General features: G+C 41.3%; 1 protein-coding gene across 1 annotated transcript in view; it reads right to left on the bottom strand.

The window, feature by feature from the left end:
- The window catches only part of CAMK4 (calcium/calmodulin dependent protein kinase IV), a 297,915-nt gene that overhangs the window by 17,101 nt on the left and 267,238 nt on the right, over positions 1-13,576 (bottom strand). The window contains exon 8 of the mRNA XM_075543081.1: positions 345-420. Coding sequence (XP_075399196.1) covers positions 345-420 — 76 coding nt within the window. The remainder of the gene's footprint in view (positions 1-344; positions 421-13,576) is intronic.

Below are 13,576 nucleotides of genomic sequence, written 5' to 3'. Positions count from 1 at the left end.
TAATTACTTTAGGTAAGACGCAAAAAGAGCGAAATAAGAGTAAGACTAACAGGTGATGTTGAGTTACACCAACATCAATATCTTCAAACATAGAAGGATGAAATGCAAAACCACTGTGAACAGAAGTTCTGATACCAAGAAAATGAGGGATTTGAAAGCAGTGCTATTTTTAGAAAATTCTAAACAATTAGATAAGGCAGACTGTCAGAAAGCTATCGTGCTTTTTATAAAGCACGATAGGATTGCTATGGAGTTGCTATGAGTCAGAACTGACCAAATGGTTTTATCGATAACTAGAAAGTGTTTCCTTGAACAAAAACCATTTGCAATAAAACTTCACTTACAAGATGTAGGTGATTATTCCTACAGACCACATGTCCACCTCGGGTCCATAGGCACAGCCTCTGAGAATTTCGGGAGCTGCAGAAAGAGTGAACATTGTGTTACGCTAGAGATTAACTCAATATTCATATTTGAATAACAATGGGAAAGGAAGTGACAAGTTAAAATATCAGAATCATTTTGTAACTATTTTTGCCAATGCCTAACCCACAGCCCCACCAGGACTCCGGGGTGGGGGAGGTTCCACTATCAGTGGGAAAATAGTTGGGCTCTATAGCTCAGAGCCGCCTTGTCTCTTTTGAACAGTAATTGCCAGGGGCTGCTGAGTACATTTTTTCCTTCAGAGGGGCAGTAGGTTCAATAAGTTTGGGAACCTGTTTATGCTGGTTTTCGCTTCTAAAACATGAGCTGCAATAGCTCATTTCCAAGTGTACTTGGAGCCTTAATCTCCTGGTGACGACCACCACCCACACTACCCCCACCATTGACAGACAGTCCTGGGGTGGATTCTGGCTCAGAGTGACCTCATGTGTATCACAGTAGAACTCCACTCTAAAGGGTTTCTCATGGCTAATTTTAGGTAAGTGGATCCCAGAGTTATTTTCTAAGGTGCCTTTTGGTTAGCAGACAGGTGCAGTAACTTTTTTGCATAAAAAAAGAGTCAATAAATGCTCTACATCAGTGGCTCTCAATCTTCCTAATGCCACGATCCTTTAATACAGTTCCTCATGTTGTGGTGACTCCCAACCACAAAATTATTTTCATTGCTACTTTATAACTGTAAATTTGCCACTGTTATGAATCAGGCGACCCCCGTGAAACAGTCGTTTGACCACCAAAGGGGTAGCGACCCACAGGCTGAGAACCGCTGCTCTGCATGCATTCCCCCTCCCCTGCTGTAGCTGCTATTGTGCCTGCGGTCCTGTACAGGCCTGCTCCGTGGGCTCTAGGGAAATGAACTTATTACGGTGTGCTGTCCGGAGACTTGTGCTGGCAAGTCAGGGCATTTCCACAGCTCCCATCCCAAGAGACCCAAATGAAGTGAATTCCACACCACTCAATTCTTTTTGGATCCAGTTTTGAGGAATCTGAGTTTCTTACTAGACATGACAATTTTTTACTGTTTCACAACAACACTTGGACACTTGATACCCAAGAAGCAAATTATGTCCTCGCAATGCATTGTGAGCAAACTCATGGTGTCAAAAACACAACTTCCCACAATCAGATTAAATAAGATAAAAAATAAATAGAGAATGCTGTTCTTTTTTCCCTTCAAAATGAATGACTCTTAAAATGATTTTTAAAGGACTTATTTACTAATTTTAATATAACATTTGGGTGAAACAGTATAAAAACTTCAATGCAGTGGTATCAACTATTAGATGCTTGTATAAATAGCTTTTATTTATGTTGATGGCCAGCTAATATACCTGTATTTCTTGGTGGAAAACCAGAACACATTCATCATCTTTCCTAACCTGTCCTAAGATGTCCCAACATCTTTCTAGAATACATTTCAGCCTCTGGCACTCCAGTGTTTCAAAGACTCCTAGGTATCAGATGCCCTTGTAGGCGATTCTACGTATTTGTGATCTCCTTAGAGTGAGATATTTGATTAAATCCAATTTAGTTCAAGAACAGACATTAACCTGTCCACCTTTTAATACTGTAAGTAGTCCCCCAAAGTCCTTCCTGTCATTTCTCATTATCAAAAGCAATAAAATAAGAGGATAACATAATTTTGAAGTGTAAAACAGTATTGAAAAATTATTTGAAAAGACAGTATTTCTTGCTATTCAATAATCATTTATTCTCTTTCTTGGGCGTCTTCTATGTAGACCCACGTCTTCGCCCATACCCTAAAATTACCTTAAAATTCATGTTATTGCTTAATAGATGTGAAATTTGATGACACTGACACTTCAATTATCAATACAGAATCACGGTGGCAGGTAGCATTGGAATTACCGAGATGCCAGGCGTAACTTTTAAAACCAATATAATTTTAACTGGCTATAAATATTTTATTAATATTCAATCTCTGAATATTAATATAATTTCAGTGAAAACATTTATTCAATAATGCAGCACCTAGAACACAGACTGTTGATTTGTTGTTGGTGGTGGTGGCAAGATGGTGACATCATCAAAACATCAACAGATTGGGATAAATTTCCTTTTATCAAGTGCAATCACTGCAACTAATTCTGGAAATGATTACACACAAGAAAAGTGCTTCACTCTTTGCCACCCAGTTTCTCCAAACAAAAAGAAAGACAAAGGTGAATGAAATCAATGAGTTTTTTTATTCACTGTTAAACAAACGATCATGAATGTATTACACATTTGTTATACAACTAGGTCAATAGATGACAGCATGATAAATGGAGCAAAGATTGAAGTTGTCAAGGATTTCATCTTGCTAGGATTCACAATTAATGCTGATGGAAGCAGGAATAAAGAAACCAGACAGCACATTGCATTGGTTGAAAAATATAGAAAGTAGCATGAACTTAAAAAAGAAAGTAGCATGGATTGCCAGAAGAACAAACAAATATGTCTTGGAATACTTACAGCCAGAACACTCTAGAAGCAAGGCTGGCAAGACTTCATCACATGCATTTTGAGCATGTCATCAGGAGAGATGAACAAACACCCAGACCATACTCACCACCATGTAGTCAATACTGGCTCACAGTGACCTTAAAGGACAGGGTAGACCTGGCCTTGTGAGTTTCTGAGGCTACAACTTTTTAAGGATGTAGAAAGCCCCATCTTTCTCCTTTGGAGCTGCTGGTGGGTCACAAACTGGCAACCTTGTGGTTGGCAGCCCAACTCATAACCCAACTCATGTCACAGGGGTCCTCAAGAGCGAGCAATGCCTGGAGAAAGACATACTGTTTGATAAAACAGAACCCAAACCAAACTCACTACTATCAAACTGATTTCAACTCATCAGGACCCTATAGGGCAGAGTAGAGCTGCTCCTGTGAGTTTCTGAGACTGTAACTCTTCCCAGGAATAGAAAGCCTTGTCTTTCTCCCACAGAGTGGTTGGTGGTTTCTAACTGCCAGCCTTTTGGTTAGCAGCCAATGGGGTAACCACTATGTGTCAGAGCTTGATGTAAAAGAGGAAGATCCTCGATGAGATAGGTTGTCACAGTGGTTGCAACAATGGGCATGAACGTAACGATTGTGAACATGGCAGATTGTACTGTTGTACACAGGGTCATTATGAGCTGCAAACCACCCTGCTGATAACTATGAGTTCAGCTACTGAACGCTCAGCAGTGCAAAGCCACCAACTGCACCTCCAGAGAAAGACGGGGCTTTCTAGTCCCTTAGAGAGCTACAGTCTTGGAAACTTACAAGGCAGTTCTACCCTGTCCTCTGGGGCCACTATGAACCAGATCACTTGGTTAACTTGGCCCAAGTAGCCGGAGAAGAAGAATGCACTCATAACTGAACTTGCAGGTAGCAGCAGTGAATAGGTGAGCCAACTCCAACTGGGTACTTTGCTCTATGGGTAAGATGAATAGTGTCATGGATTAAATTGTGCCTTCGCTCTGCACCCCCTTCCCTGGCCCCAGTGTATGTCAATTTGACTAGCCCTTGATTACTATGTAGTATATTATGTAGTTGTCAATTTGGCCAGCTCTTGATTACCATGTATTATGCCATTTATGATCTGGTGTGATTAACCTCCATGTTATGAGGTATTGTAAATCGTGACTACTATGTATGAATGAAGAAGTCCTTTCAATAGTTAGCGTAGTAGGTTAAATATTGGGTTACTAACCTTCAGGTTATGGGTTCAAACCTACCAGCTCCCTTTTTGAAGAAAAATGAAACTATTTGTTCTTATAAAGGTTTACACTCTCAGAAATGCTACAGAAAAGTTCTCTGTCCAAAGTGGGTCATGATGAATATGAATTGATTAAGACAAATGGTTAAAATGTTTGGCTGCTAACTAAATGTTGGAAGCTCAAGTCCACCCAGAAGTGCCTTGGGAAAAGACCAAATGTGTCAGAAAAATAAGTCCTTGACAACCTTGTAGAGTAGTTTTACACAGACACACATGAATTGACTACAGGTTGGTGTCAACTCAAAGGAAATCAGTTGCTGGTATCTTGTTTGGTCCTTTGCGAATTGTGACATGTATATGTCAATAACAGGGCACAGCCTCAGATTTTCTGGCTCAGACTGTGCTGTCATTTCAGATGCACAAGAGAAAAGGTGGCATGCATAGTTTGTGGTGATAAAGCCCACAGGATAAGGAGTTAGTAAACAGGATTTTGTATCAGCTCAGCCAGGAATCACATCTTCTTTCAGGGTCACATTTTCCTTTTGAAAGACCTCTAGGTCTATTTTGGCTGATTACATAAATTCAGGTCATAACTAGGCACTGAGTTTTGGTTTATATTAACAGAAAAATCATATTGATGAGGGTAGAGCAGCAAGGTTGTCAATAACTTGTAAAGCTGTAAAAAGATGAATATACAAAAATATACAGCAAAACAGCTCATAGGCTGATTCCTAGAATTCTAAGGGAAAAGCCTGGGAGAGTGAAGGCTTCTGGATCTTCATTTGTTGATAGGGCATGAGTCGAGGAAAGGGGAAAAAGCTGGAAAAAAATCTGCTAATGATCAGAACTGGGAATGGGTGAAGTGTGAATCTAAGAAAATTGGAAATCATCAAAAATGATATGGAATGGAAAAAGATCTGTCTCCTAAGCATTACTGCACTGAAATGGATGGGTATAGACCATTTTGAATCTGAAAATCAAATGATTTACTATTCTGGAAATAACACGATCAAGAGGAACAACATTGTATTCATTGGCAGAACATTTCAAAATTGGTCTTGAAATACAATGCTGTTTGTGATACGATTCTATCTATTGCCCTTCAAGGATATCAATTCAATACAACTCTTATTCAAATTTATGCATCAACCACCAAAACTAGTGTTGAAGAAATTAAAGAATTCTACTTCAGTCAGAAATTGATCAAACATTCAGTAAACATTCATTGGTAATTATTGGCGATTGGAATGCAAAAGTTGGAAAGTACAGTAGTTGGAAACTAAGGTCTTGATGGTAGAAAGAAAACTGGAGAGACAGACTTCTGGGAAGATGGCGATGGTGTAACACCTACCAGAGGGACTCCTCAGAAATCAACCCAGGAGAGTTACTAAGAGGAAATCTAACACTGCTGGATCGCAGGAGGAGCATCATAAAGATAAGTAGGCACAGATCCACAAGGTTTTGAGGGGATGGGGGCTTTTGGCTTACCAAAGTGGAGGCTGTTTAGGGTTTGATCTTAGTCCTGCCACTGTCTCGGCTGGAGCTGGGACCATTTGGAGCTGGCAAAGGGGCTTTGTCTCAACACAGCCACAGCTTGCCATGTCCCTCAGGGCAGGGATTACACACTTGCAACTCCATGGCCAGGGATCAGGGGTTCAACTACATTGTTACTTTTCCCCCCTCTCTTCTCTATATCCCCCCACGGTTGTGGCAGGCTGCACAGGGGCTTTATCTCAACACAGCCACAGCTTGCCACTGCCTCTGGCAGGGACTAAACCCTTGCAGCTCCACCGGCAGGGATGGGGGGAGGTTCAGCTATATCGTTACTTTTGTTTCCCTCTCTTCTCTCTATCCCCCTCCAGTCTTAGAGGGCTTAATTTTTTTTTCCTCCTTTTTGTCTCTTTCCTGTTCTTTCTCACTCTACTGCTGACCTTCAGACTACTCCCCATAGCCTAGGGCATTTACGCCTGCCCCCCACCCAGTTAGGTGAACTCCCCTTGTGCAGCTAGTCCGAAGCTTGGGAAAGTCCTGCGGACCCCCACTAGGGGATACTCTGCCCAACATTTTACGGGAGAATTCCTGCCTGTGTGGTTTGGGAGCTCCATTTTTCCTCTATTATCACACTTGACTGAGGGAACTTCCTCTTGCCTCATACAGCCTAAGGCAGCTCAGCCAACACTCGTCACCATTCCAAGCTGCTGCAAGAACCTCTGCCCAACCTCCACAGTGATCATACCTGACCAGGGAAATTCTGCCCAGCATTTTCAGTGTTCTACACCAAGCAGGCAACTCACCAGCTTCTAGGGCACTCCCCTGAGACAAAGTCACAGGAGGATAAAGTGGTGGGTCAATTCCATAGGGAAATTAGCTATAGGCAGTTTGAAGAAGCATTTCTACAAGTCTCCCAGAGAGCACCAGTGCTCTTCAAAATCCTGGAAATGGCACCTGGCTCCTCTAAAACAATTCAACGCAAACAGCCATCAGCCCCAATAACCTCAACGAAAAACTAGGAGAAACAAAAGGCAATGGCAGAAGATATCCTGAATATAACGACATGCATAGAAGTGGCAAACGTTGAGCTGCCACAGAAAGAATGCTGCTTGAAGTCATACAGGATGAAGGAAACAATACAGAAAAAGGATAAATGATAGAGGAGATAAAGTTCATACATCAAAGGGAAATACAAGAGCTTAGGGAGGAGATAACAAAAACCAGTAGTAGACACACGGACCTTGAGAATTGACTGGAGTAAGCAGAGAATTGCACCAGTGACTTGGAGGACAGCCAATCAGACTTTAAAAGACACAAACAAAAATCTAATAAGAGCATCAGAGAAGCTGAAGAAAACCTAAGAGCTACGTGTGACGCTATGAAGAGCAACATTAGAATTATTGGCTTATTGGAGGAAGACCCAACAAAGAAGTCATCTTCAACAATAGTAAGAGAATCCTTGGAGGAAAACTTTCCCAGCTTAATCAATGAAAACCAGGCAACCATTCAGGAGACCCAAAGAATACCAGCTAGACTGAATCCAAAGAAGAAGTCACCAAAGTACATAATAGTTAAACTATCCAACTTTGAGGAAAAGGAGAAAATCATGAGAGAAGGTAGGGGAAAATAAGCAATCACATATAAGGTTCCTAAATCAGAATATGCTCAGACCTATCAGCAGAAACTATGAAGAAGAAGAGAGAGTGGAGTAACATATTCCAAACGTTGAAGGAAAACAACGCAAACCCAAGAATACTTTATCCAGCCAAACTATCAATCAAGATAAATAGAGAAGTAAGAGTCTTCCCACACAAGGGAAAACTCAAAGACTACATTAGAGGAAACCCAGCCCTACAAAATATCCTTGCCAACCCAGTATGGGCAGAAGAACAACACTCACCAAGCATAATTAAGAAACTGCCACACAGAATAAACCCACCCAGAAAGCAACAAAGAGAAAATAGATCCCAAGATAGCATTGGCTTAAGGATGGAAAGAAGTCAAGAATGATACACACATGCACAACACATAAGTAAGGAAGGTAGTAAAATACCCAACCCAAAAGGTATAAGGTGACATCACGGAGTCCGCAGATGGAGAAAATAACCCTGAATATCAAGAGCCTGAACTCAGGCATTAAATGACTGAGGCTAGCAGACTGGCTTAGAAAACACAACCCATCAATCTGCTGCCTATAGGAGACAGACACATCCCAAGGTTACAGACAAAAATAGGCTGAGAATCAAAGGCTGGAGAAAAGCATACCAAGCAATCAACAATTCAAAAAAAGGAGGGGATGCAATCCAAATCTCGGATAAAATTGACCTCCAAGTGCAAACCATAAAAAGAGATAAGGAGGGACACTATATAATGCTCAAGGAAATGGTACACAAAGAACCACTAAGCATTGTAAATATATATTCCCCGAATGAGAAAACCGCTGAATACATCAACCAAACACTCCAAAAGATGAAAAAAAAAAGAAAACACAGCTTCAACAGTTATAGTGGGTGACTTAAATACTGTGCTCCCTGAGAAAGATAAATCACAGGGAAAGATCCTCAACAAGGAGGCTAGAGATTTAAACACAATTAGACAATTTGACCTGATAGATAAAAAAGGTGGTACCCTTCACAAGAGCTAAGCACAAATTGAAATATATAGGGATAATAACTGTCTAAATGATCTATATGAGAAAAACTATAGAACACTATTACAAGAAACCAAGAGTGACCTCAACAAATGGAAGACTCAATATAGTAAAAATGTCAGTTCTGCCTAAGGCACTAAATAAGTTTAATACAATCCCAATACAAATACCCTCATCTTTCTTCAAATAAATGGAAAAACTGATCACCAACTTCACATGGAGAGGGAAGAGGCCCAGAATTAGCAAGAAACCCTTCCAGAAGAAGGACACCGTGGGAGAGCTTGCTTTATCTGACTTTAGCACATACTATACAGCCACAGTTGTCAAAACTGCATGGTATGGGTACAATGACTGATACTCAGCCAATGGAAAAGAACTGAAAATCCAGAAATAAAATCATCAGCATATAGACTTTTATCTTTGATAAAAGTCCCCCCCCCCAAAATCCAATGGGAAGCAGATGCCCTCTTTAACAAGTGGTGCTGGAAAAAATGGATATTTACCTAAAGAGAAATGAAGCAAGACCCTTATCTCACTCCATGCACAAGAATAAACTCAAGGTGGATCACAAACCTTGAAGTTAAACCTCAAACTATTAGGGTTATCCATGAGGGAATTGGGATCAACTTGAGAACTTTGTAACAGGGAATACATAGGGAAGCACACAAACACAGAGGAGGCACAAATTGACAAATGGGATATACTGAAGATAAAACACCTGTGTACATCGAAAGAATTCACCAGGAGAGTAATAAGAGAGTCCACGGACTGGGAAAACATCTTTAGCAATGACACATCAGACAAAGGCCTTATTACTAAAATCTACAACATTCTGCAAGTTTCCAAAAAGAAAAAAACTAATTGCCCACTGCGGAGTTGGGCAAGGACCTGAACAGAAGTTTCACAGGGGCAGAAATGTGAATGGCCAACAAACATATGAGAAAATGTTCGTGATCTTTAGCCATAAGAGAAATGCAAATTAAAACAATAATGAGGTACCACCTAACACCCTCAAAGATAGCCCAATTCAAAAAAATCAAAAGGCAACAAGTGTTGGAGCGGCTGTGGGGAGACAGGAACTCTCATCCACTGCTGGTGAACCTGTACATATGTACAGCTACTATGGAAATTGATCTGGCCATATCTAAAACAGATGGAAAATTGAGTTACCATACATTCCGGCACTCCCCCTATAGGGCATATACCCAGAATAAGCAAGAAACAAACCAAGGCCAGACATCAGTGCTCCAATGTTCATTGCGGCACAGTTCACAATTGCAAGGAGTTGGAAATAACCCAAATTTCCATCAACTGATGAGTGGATTAAAAACCTGTGGTACATACATACAATGGAATACTATGCATTGCTAAAAAGCAGTGATGAACATGTGAAGCAAATCACTGCATGGGAAGAACTGTAGGAAATCATACTAAGTGAAGTAAGCCAAGCACAAAAGGACAAGTACAACATGAGTCTACTGAGGTAAGCTCAAAAAAATGCAAAAGGGGCTTAGGGATACAAACATTCCGGGGGTGAGGACCAGATAGTATGGCAGGGGACAGACCAAATCCATGAGTACCTATGGTAGCCAACTAAAAAGGAGGTGGGGAAAGGAAAAAAAAGAAATGGGTAGTGGGGGCCCAGGACACTAACCCACTCAAGGAGAAAGTATTGTTTATATCTTCACAGGCTAAGTGGGAGCAGAATTCCACCCAGTTCTCCAAGATGTGAATGCAACATGCCGGCGTGGAGTAGGGACCTAGTGGAGAGGTCTGAGGGGCCAGCCCCAATCCCAACTTTGTGGTAACTTTCTCCTCCCCCGAGAAGAATTTATTTCAGAGGACAGCACTGAATCTTCAGCTCCATGAGAGGGACATGCCTGATCAGCGCACATGGGAGCAAATGAAGGGGGAGAAAGAGAGTGGAGCATATCCTGGCCCTCTAAGCCTTGAGAACAATATTCCTACTCAGAGCAGTCAATCCACAGAGAAGATCACATGGCTGGCCCCACTATGAGACACGACATCCCTCACTGACTAATAGCCCTACAGGGTACAACACAGGAGACACAGTGTGGGAATTCCACCCCATGTGATCCCACCACACCAAGGCAAAACAGTAAGAGTATGCAACAGAAGAGCAAGGACAACAGAGCAATAAAGTCCACAGGTAATACCAAAAATAGAATTTGGGGCCAGGGCTAGGTGCCCCAACAAACTCGACTGTAAAACACTCCTAAAGGCCAACAACGAATCCTTGAACTAACTCCAAGCTTTTCTTTCTTGTGTTTTTTTTTTGCTTTGGTTTGTTGTTGCTGTTGTTGTTTTGTTTTATTGCTTGGTTTTGCTCTGTCTGGTTTTGTACATGTTATTATCTCCACAGATCTGTGTAAATAAGATAGGCTGGATGAACAATCTGGAGGAGAAAACAACAGACCGATAGTTCTGAGGGGATTTGGGAGAGGTGGAGGTGCGGGGGAAATGTAGTGGTGTTAACAAATCCAGGGACAAGGGAACGACAAGTGATCCAAATTGGTAGTGAGGTGGGTGTTGGAGGTCTGGTAGAGCATGATCAAGGATAATGTAACAAAGAGAAATTGCTGAAACCCTGGTGGGGACTGAGTATGATAGTGGGACAGGAGGAAAGTCAAGGGAAATAGAGGAAAAAGCTGGGAGGCAAAGGGCATTTATAGAGGTCTAGATAAAGACATGTACATATGCAAATATACTTATATATGAGGATGGGAAAATAGATCTATATGCATATATTTATAGGTTTAGTATTAACATAGCAGAATGACATTGGGCCTCCACTCAAGTACTCCCTCAATGCAAGAATACTTTCTTCTATTAAATTGGCATTCTATGATGCTTACCTTCCCGACACAATCACTGAAGACAAAACGGGTGAATAAGCAAATGTGATGAAGAAAGCTGATGGTGCCCAGCTATCAAAAGATATAGCATCTGGGGTCTTAAAAGCTTGAAGGTAAACAAGCAGCCATTTAGCTCAGAAGCAACAAAGCCCACATAGAAGAAGCACACTAGACTGTGTGATCATGAGGTGCCGAAGGGATCAGTTATCAGGCATCAAAGAACCAAAACTCCTATCATTGTGTGCTCACCTCCATGACACGATCGCTGAAGACAAATGAGTGCATCAGCAAATGTGGCGAAGAAAGCTTATGGTGTCCAGCTATCAAAATATGTAGTGTCTGGGGTCTTGAAGGCTTGAAGGTAAACAAGTGGCCATCTAGCTCAGAAGCAACAAAGCCCACATGGAAGAAGCACACCAGCCTCTGCAATCATGAGGTGTTGAAAAGATCAGGTATCAGGCATCATCAGAAGTAAAAATTATATCATTGTGGATGAGGTGGGGAGTGCGGAGTGGAGCACAAAGCCCAGTAGTAGGCTACTGGACATCACTTACAGAAGGGTCTCGGGGAGGAGAAGAGCCAGTCAGGGTGCGATGTAGCAATGATAAAACATACAACTTTCCTCTAGTTCCCAAATGTGCTTCCTCCCCAACCACTACCATGATCCAATTCTACCTTACAAATCTGGCTAGACTAGAGGATGTAAACTGACTGGTACAGATAGGAACTGAAAACACAGGGAATCCAGGGTGGATGATCCCTTCAGGACCAGAGGTGCGGGTGGCGATACTAGGAGGGTGGAGGGTGGGTGGGTTGGAAAGGGGGAACCGATTACAAGGAACTACATATAACCTCCTCGCTGGGGGACGGACAGCAGAAAAGTGAGTGAAGGGAGAAGTTGGACAGTGCAAGATATGACAAAATAATAATTTATAAATTATGAAGGGTTCATGAGGGAAGGGGGAGCGGGGAGGGAAGGGATAAAATAAGGAGCTGATGCCAGGGGCTTAAGTGGAGAGCAAATATTTTGAGAACGATGAGAGCAGTGAATGTACAAATGTGCTTTACACAATTGATGTATGTATGGATGTGATACATGTTTTATGAGCCCCTAATAAAATGATTTTAAAAATGAAAAAATTAAAACTGTAAAAAAAAGAAAGAAAAGAAAACTGGAGAGCCTATGATAGAATTTTGCAGGATCAATCACTTGTTCATAGAAAGTACCAGTTCAACAATATGAATAGCGACTGTACACATGTACTTCTCCAGATGGAATACACAGAAATATAATTGACTGCATCTGTGGGAAGAGACCATGGAAAAGCTCAATTTCAGCGGTTAAAACCAGGCCGGGGGTTGACTGCAGAACAGACTATAAATTACTCATATGTAAGTTCAAGATAAAACTGAAGAAAATGAAATATAGTCCATGAGAGTGGATCTCACCTAAAATTTGAGAACATCTCAAGAACAGATTTGATGCATTGAACACTAATGACAGAGTCCTGACAATTTATGTAAGAACATCATTCATGAAGAAGGAAACTTGTCATTAAGATGATAGGGAAGAAAGATAAAAGTGGATGTGAGAAGATACTAGCTCAAGAGTAGCTAAGGAGCTAAAGCAAATGGAAGAAATGATGAAGTCGAAGAACTGAAAAGAAAATTTCAAAGGACAGCTCAAGAAGACAACATCAAGTGTTATAATAAAATGTGTAAAGACCTAGAGTTAGGAAACCTGAAGAAGATGCTCACCAGACCTGAAACGGAAAGAATTCAAGAAAAATTTCTGGCCTCAAATTGTAGAACGGAAAGATTCTATGGGCAAAATCCTCAATGATGCAAGAAGTATCTAAAGAAGATGGAAGTAATAAGAGAGTCAATGTGACAAGTAGTTAGACTGGGAATAAAGAGGGTTGTCTCCCCCAATGCCTGAACTGCAGTCTTCTATTAGTTTACAAGATTGCTTCAGGGCTGACTGGCCAAGGTAGCAAGGAGTGACTCATGTGAACAGTAGTCTCTTAGATTCCATTAACAGCACATTGAAGAAAGCCTCAAGGGTTATGCTGACCCTCCCCACCCTGGCTAAGGGAGCAGTATCAAGCCACATTAAGGCACATCCTGCCCAAAGGCAAACCTTTACCCAGTGCAGATTAATGGTCAGAAAGCATACAGTGGATGGACGCTGCACCTATGTGGAGACTTCAAAATGGATTTAGAGAGCTCACTGTAAACTATAGTCTTTCATAAGCCTATTGCCCAGAATGTATACTCTAATACACTGGGCTTGATAAGAATTATGATTTAGAATCATAATTTTATGGGACATCCCAGTTAACTGGCCTATGTTTATTGCTTGTTTCTACCTTTAGCTTGTTGGGTAGTGCCTGTGATATATAAAAACAAA

Source organism: Tenrec ecaudatus, chromosome 2 (assembly GCF_050624435.1).
Source record: "Tenrec ecaudatus isolate mTenEca1 chromosome 2, mTenEca1.hap1, whole genome shotgun sequence".
NCBI lineage: Eukaryota > Metazoa > Chordata > Mammalia > Afrosoricida > Tenrecidae > Tenrec > Tenrec ecaudatus.
The sequence above is the reverse complement of the archived record's forward strand: the minus strand, read 5'-3'. Positions and strand labels throughout refer to the sequence as shown.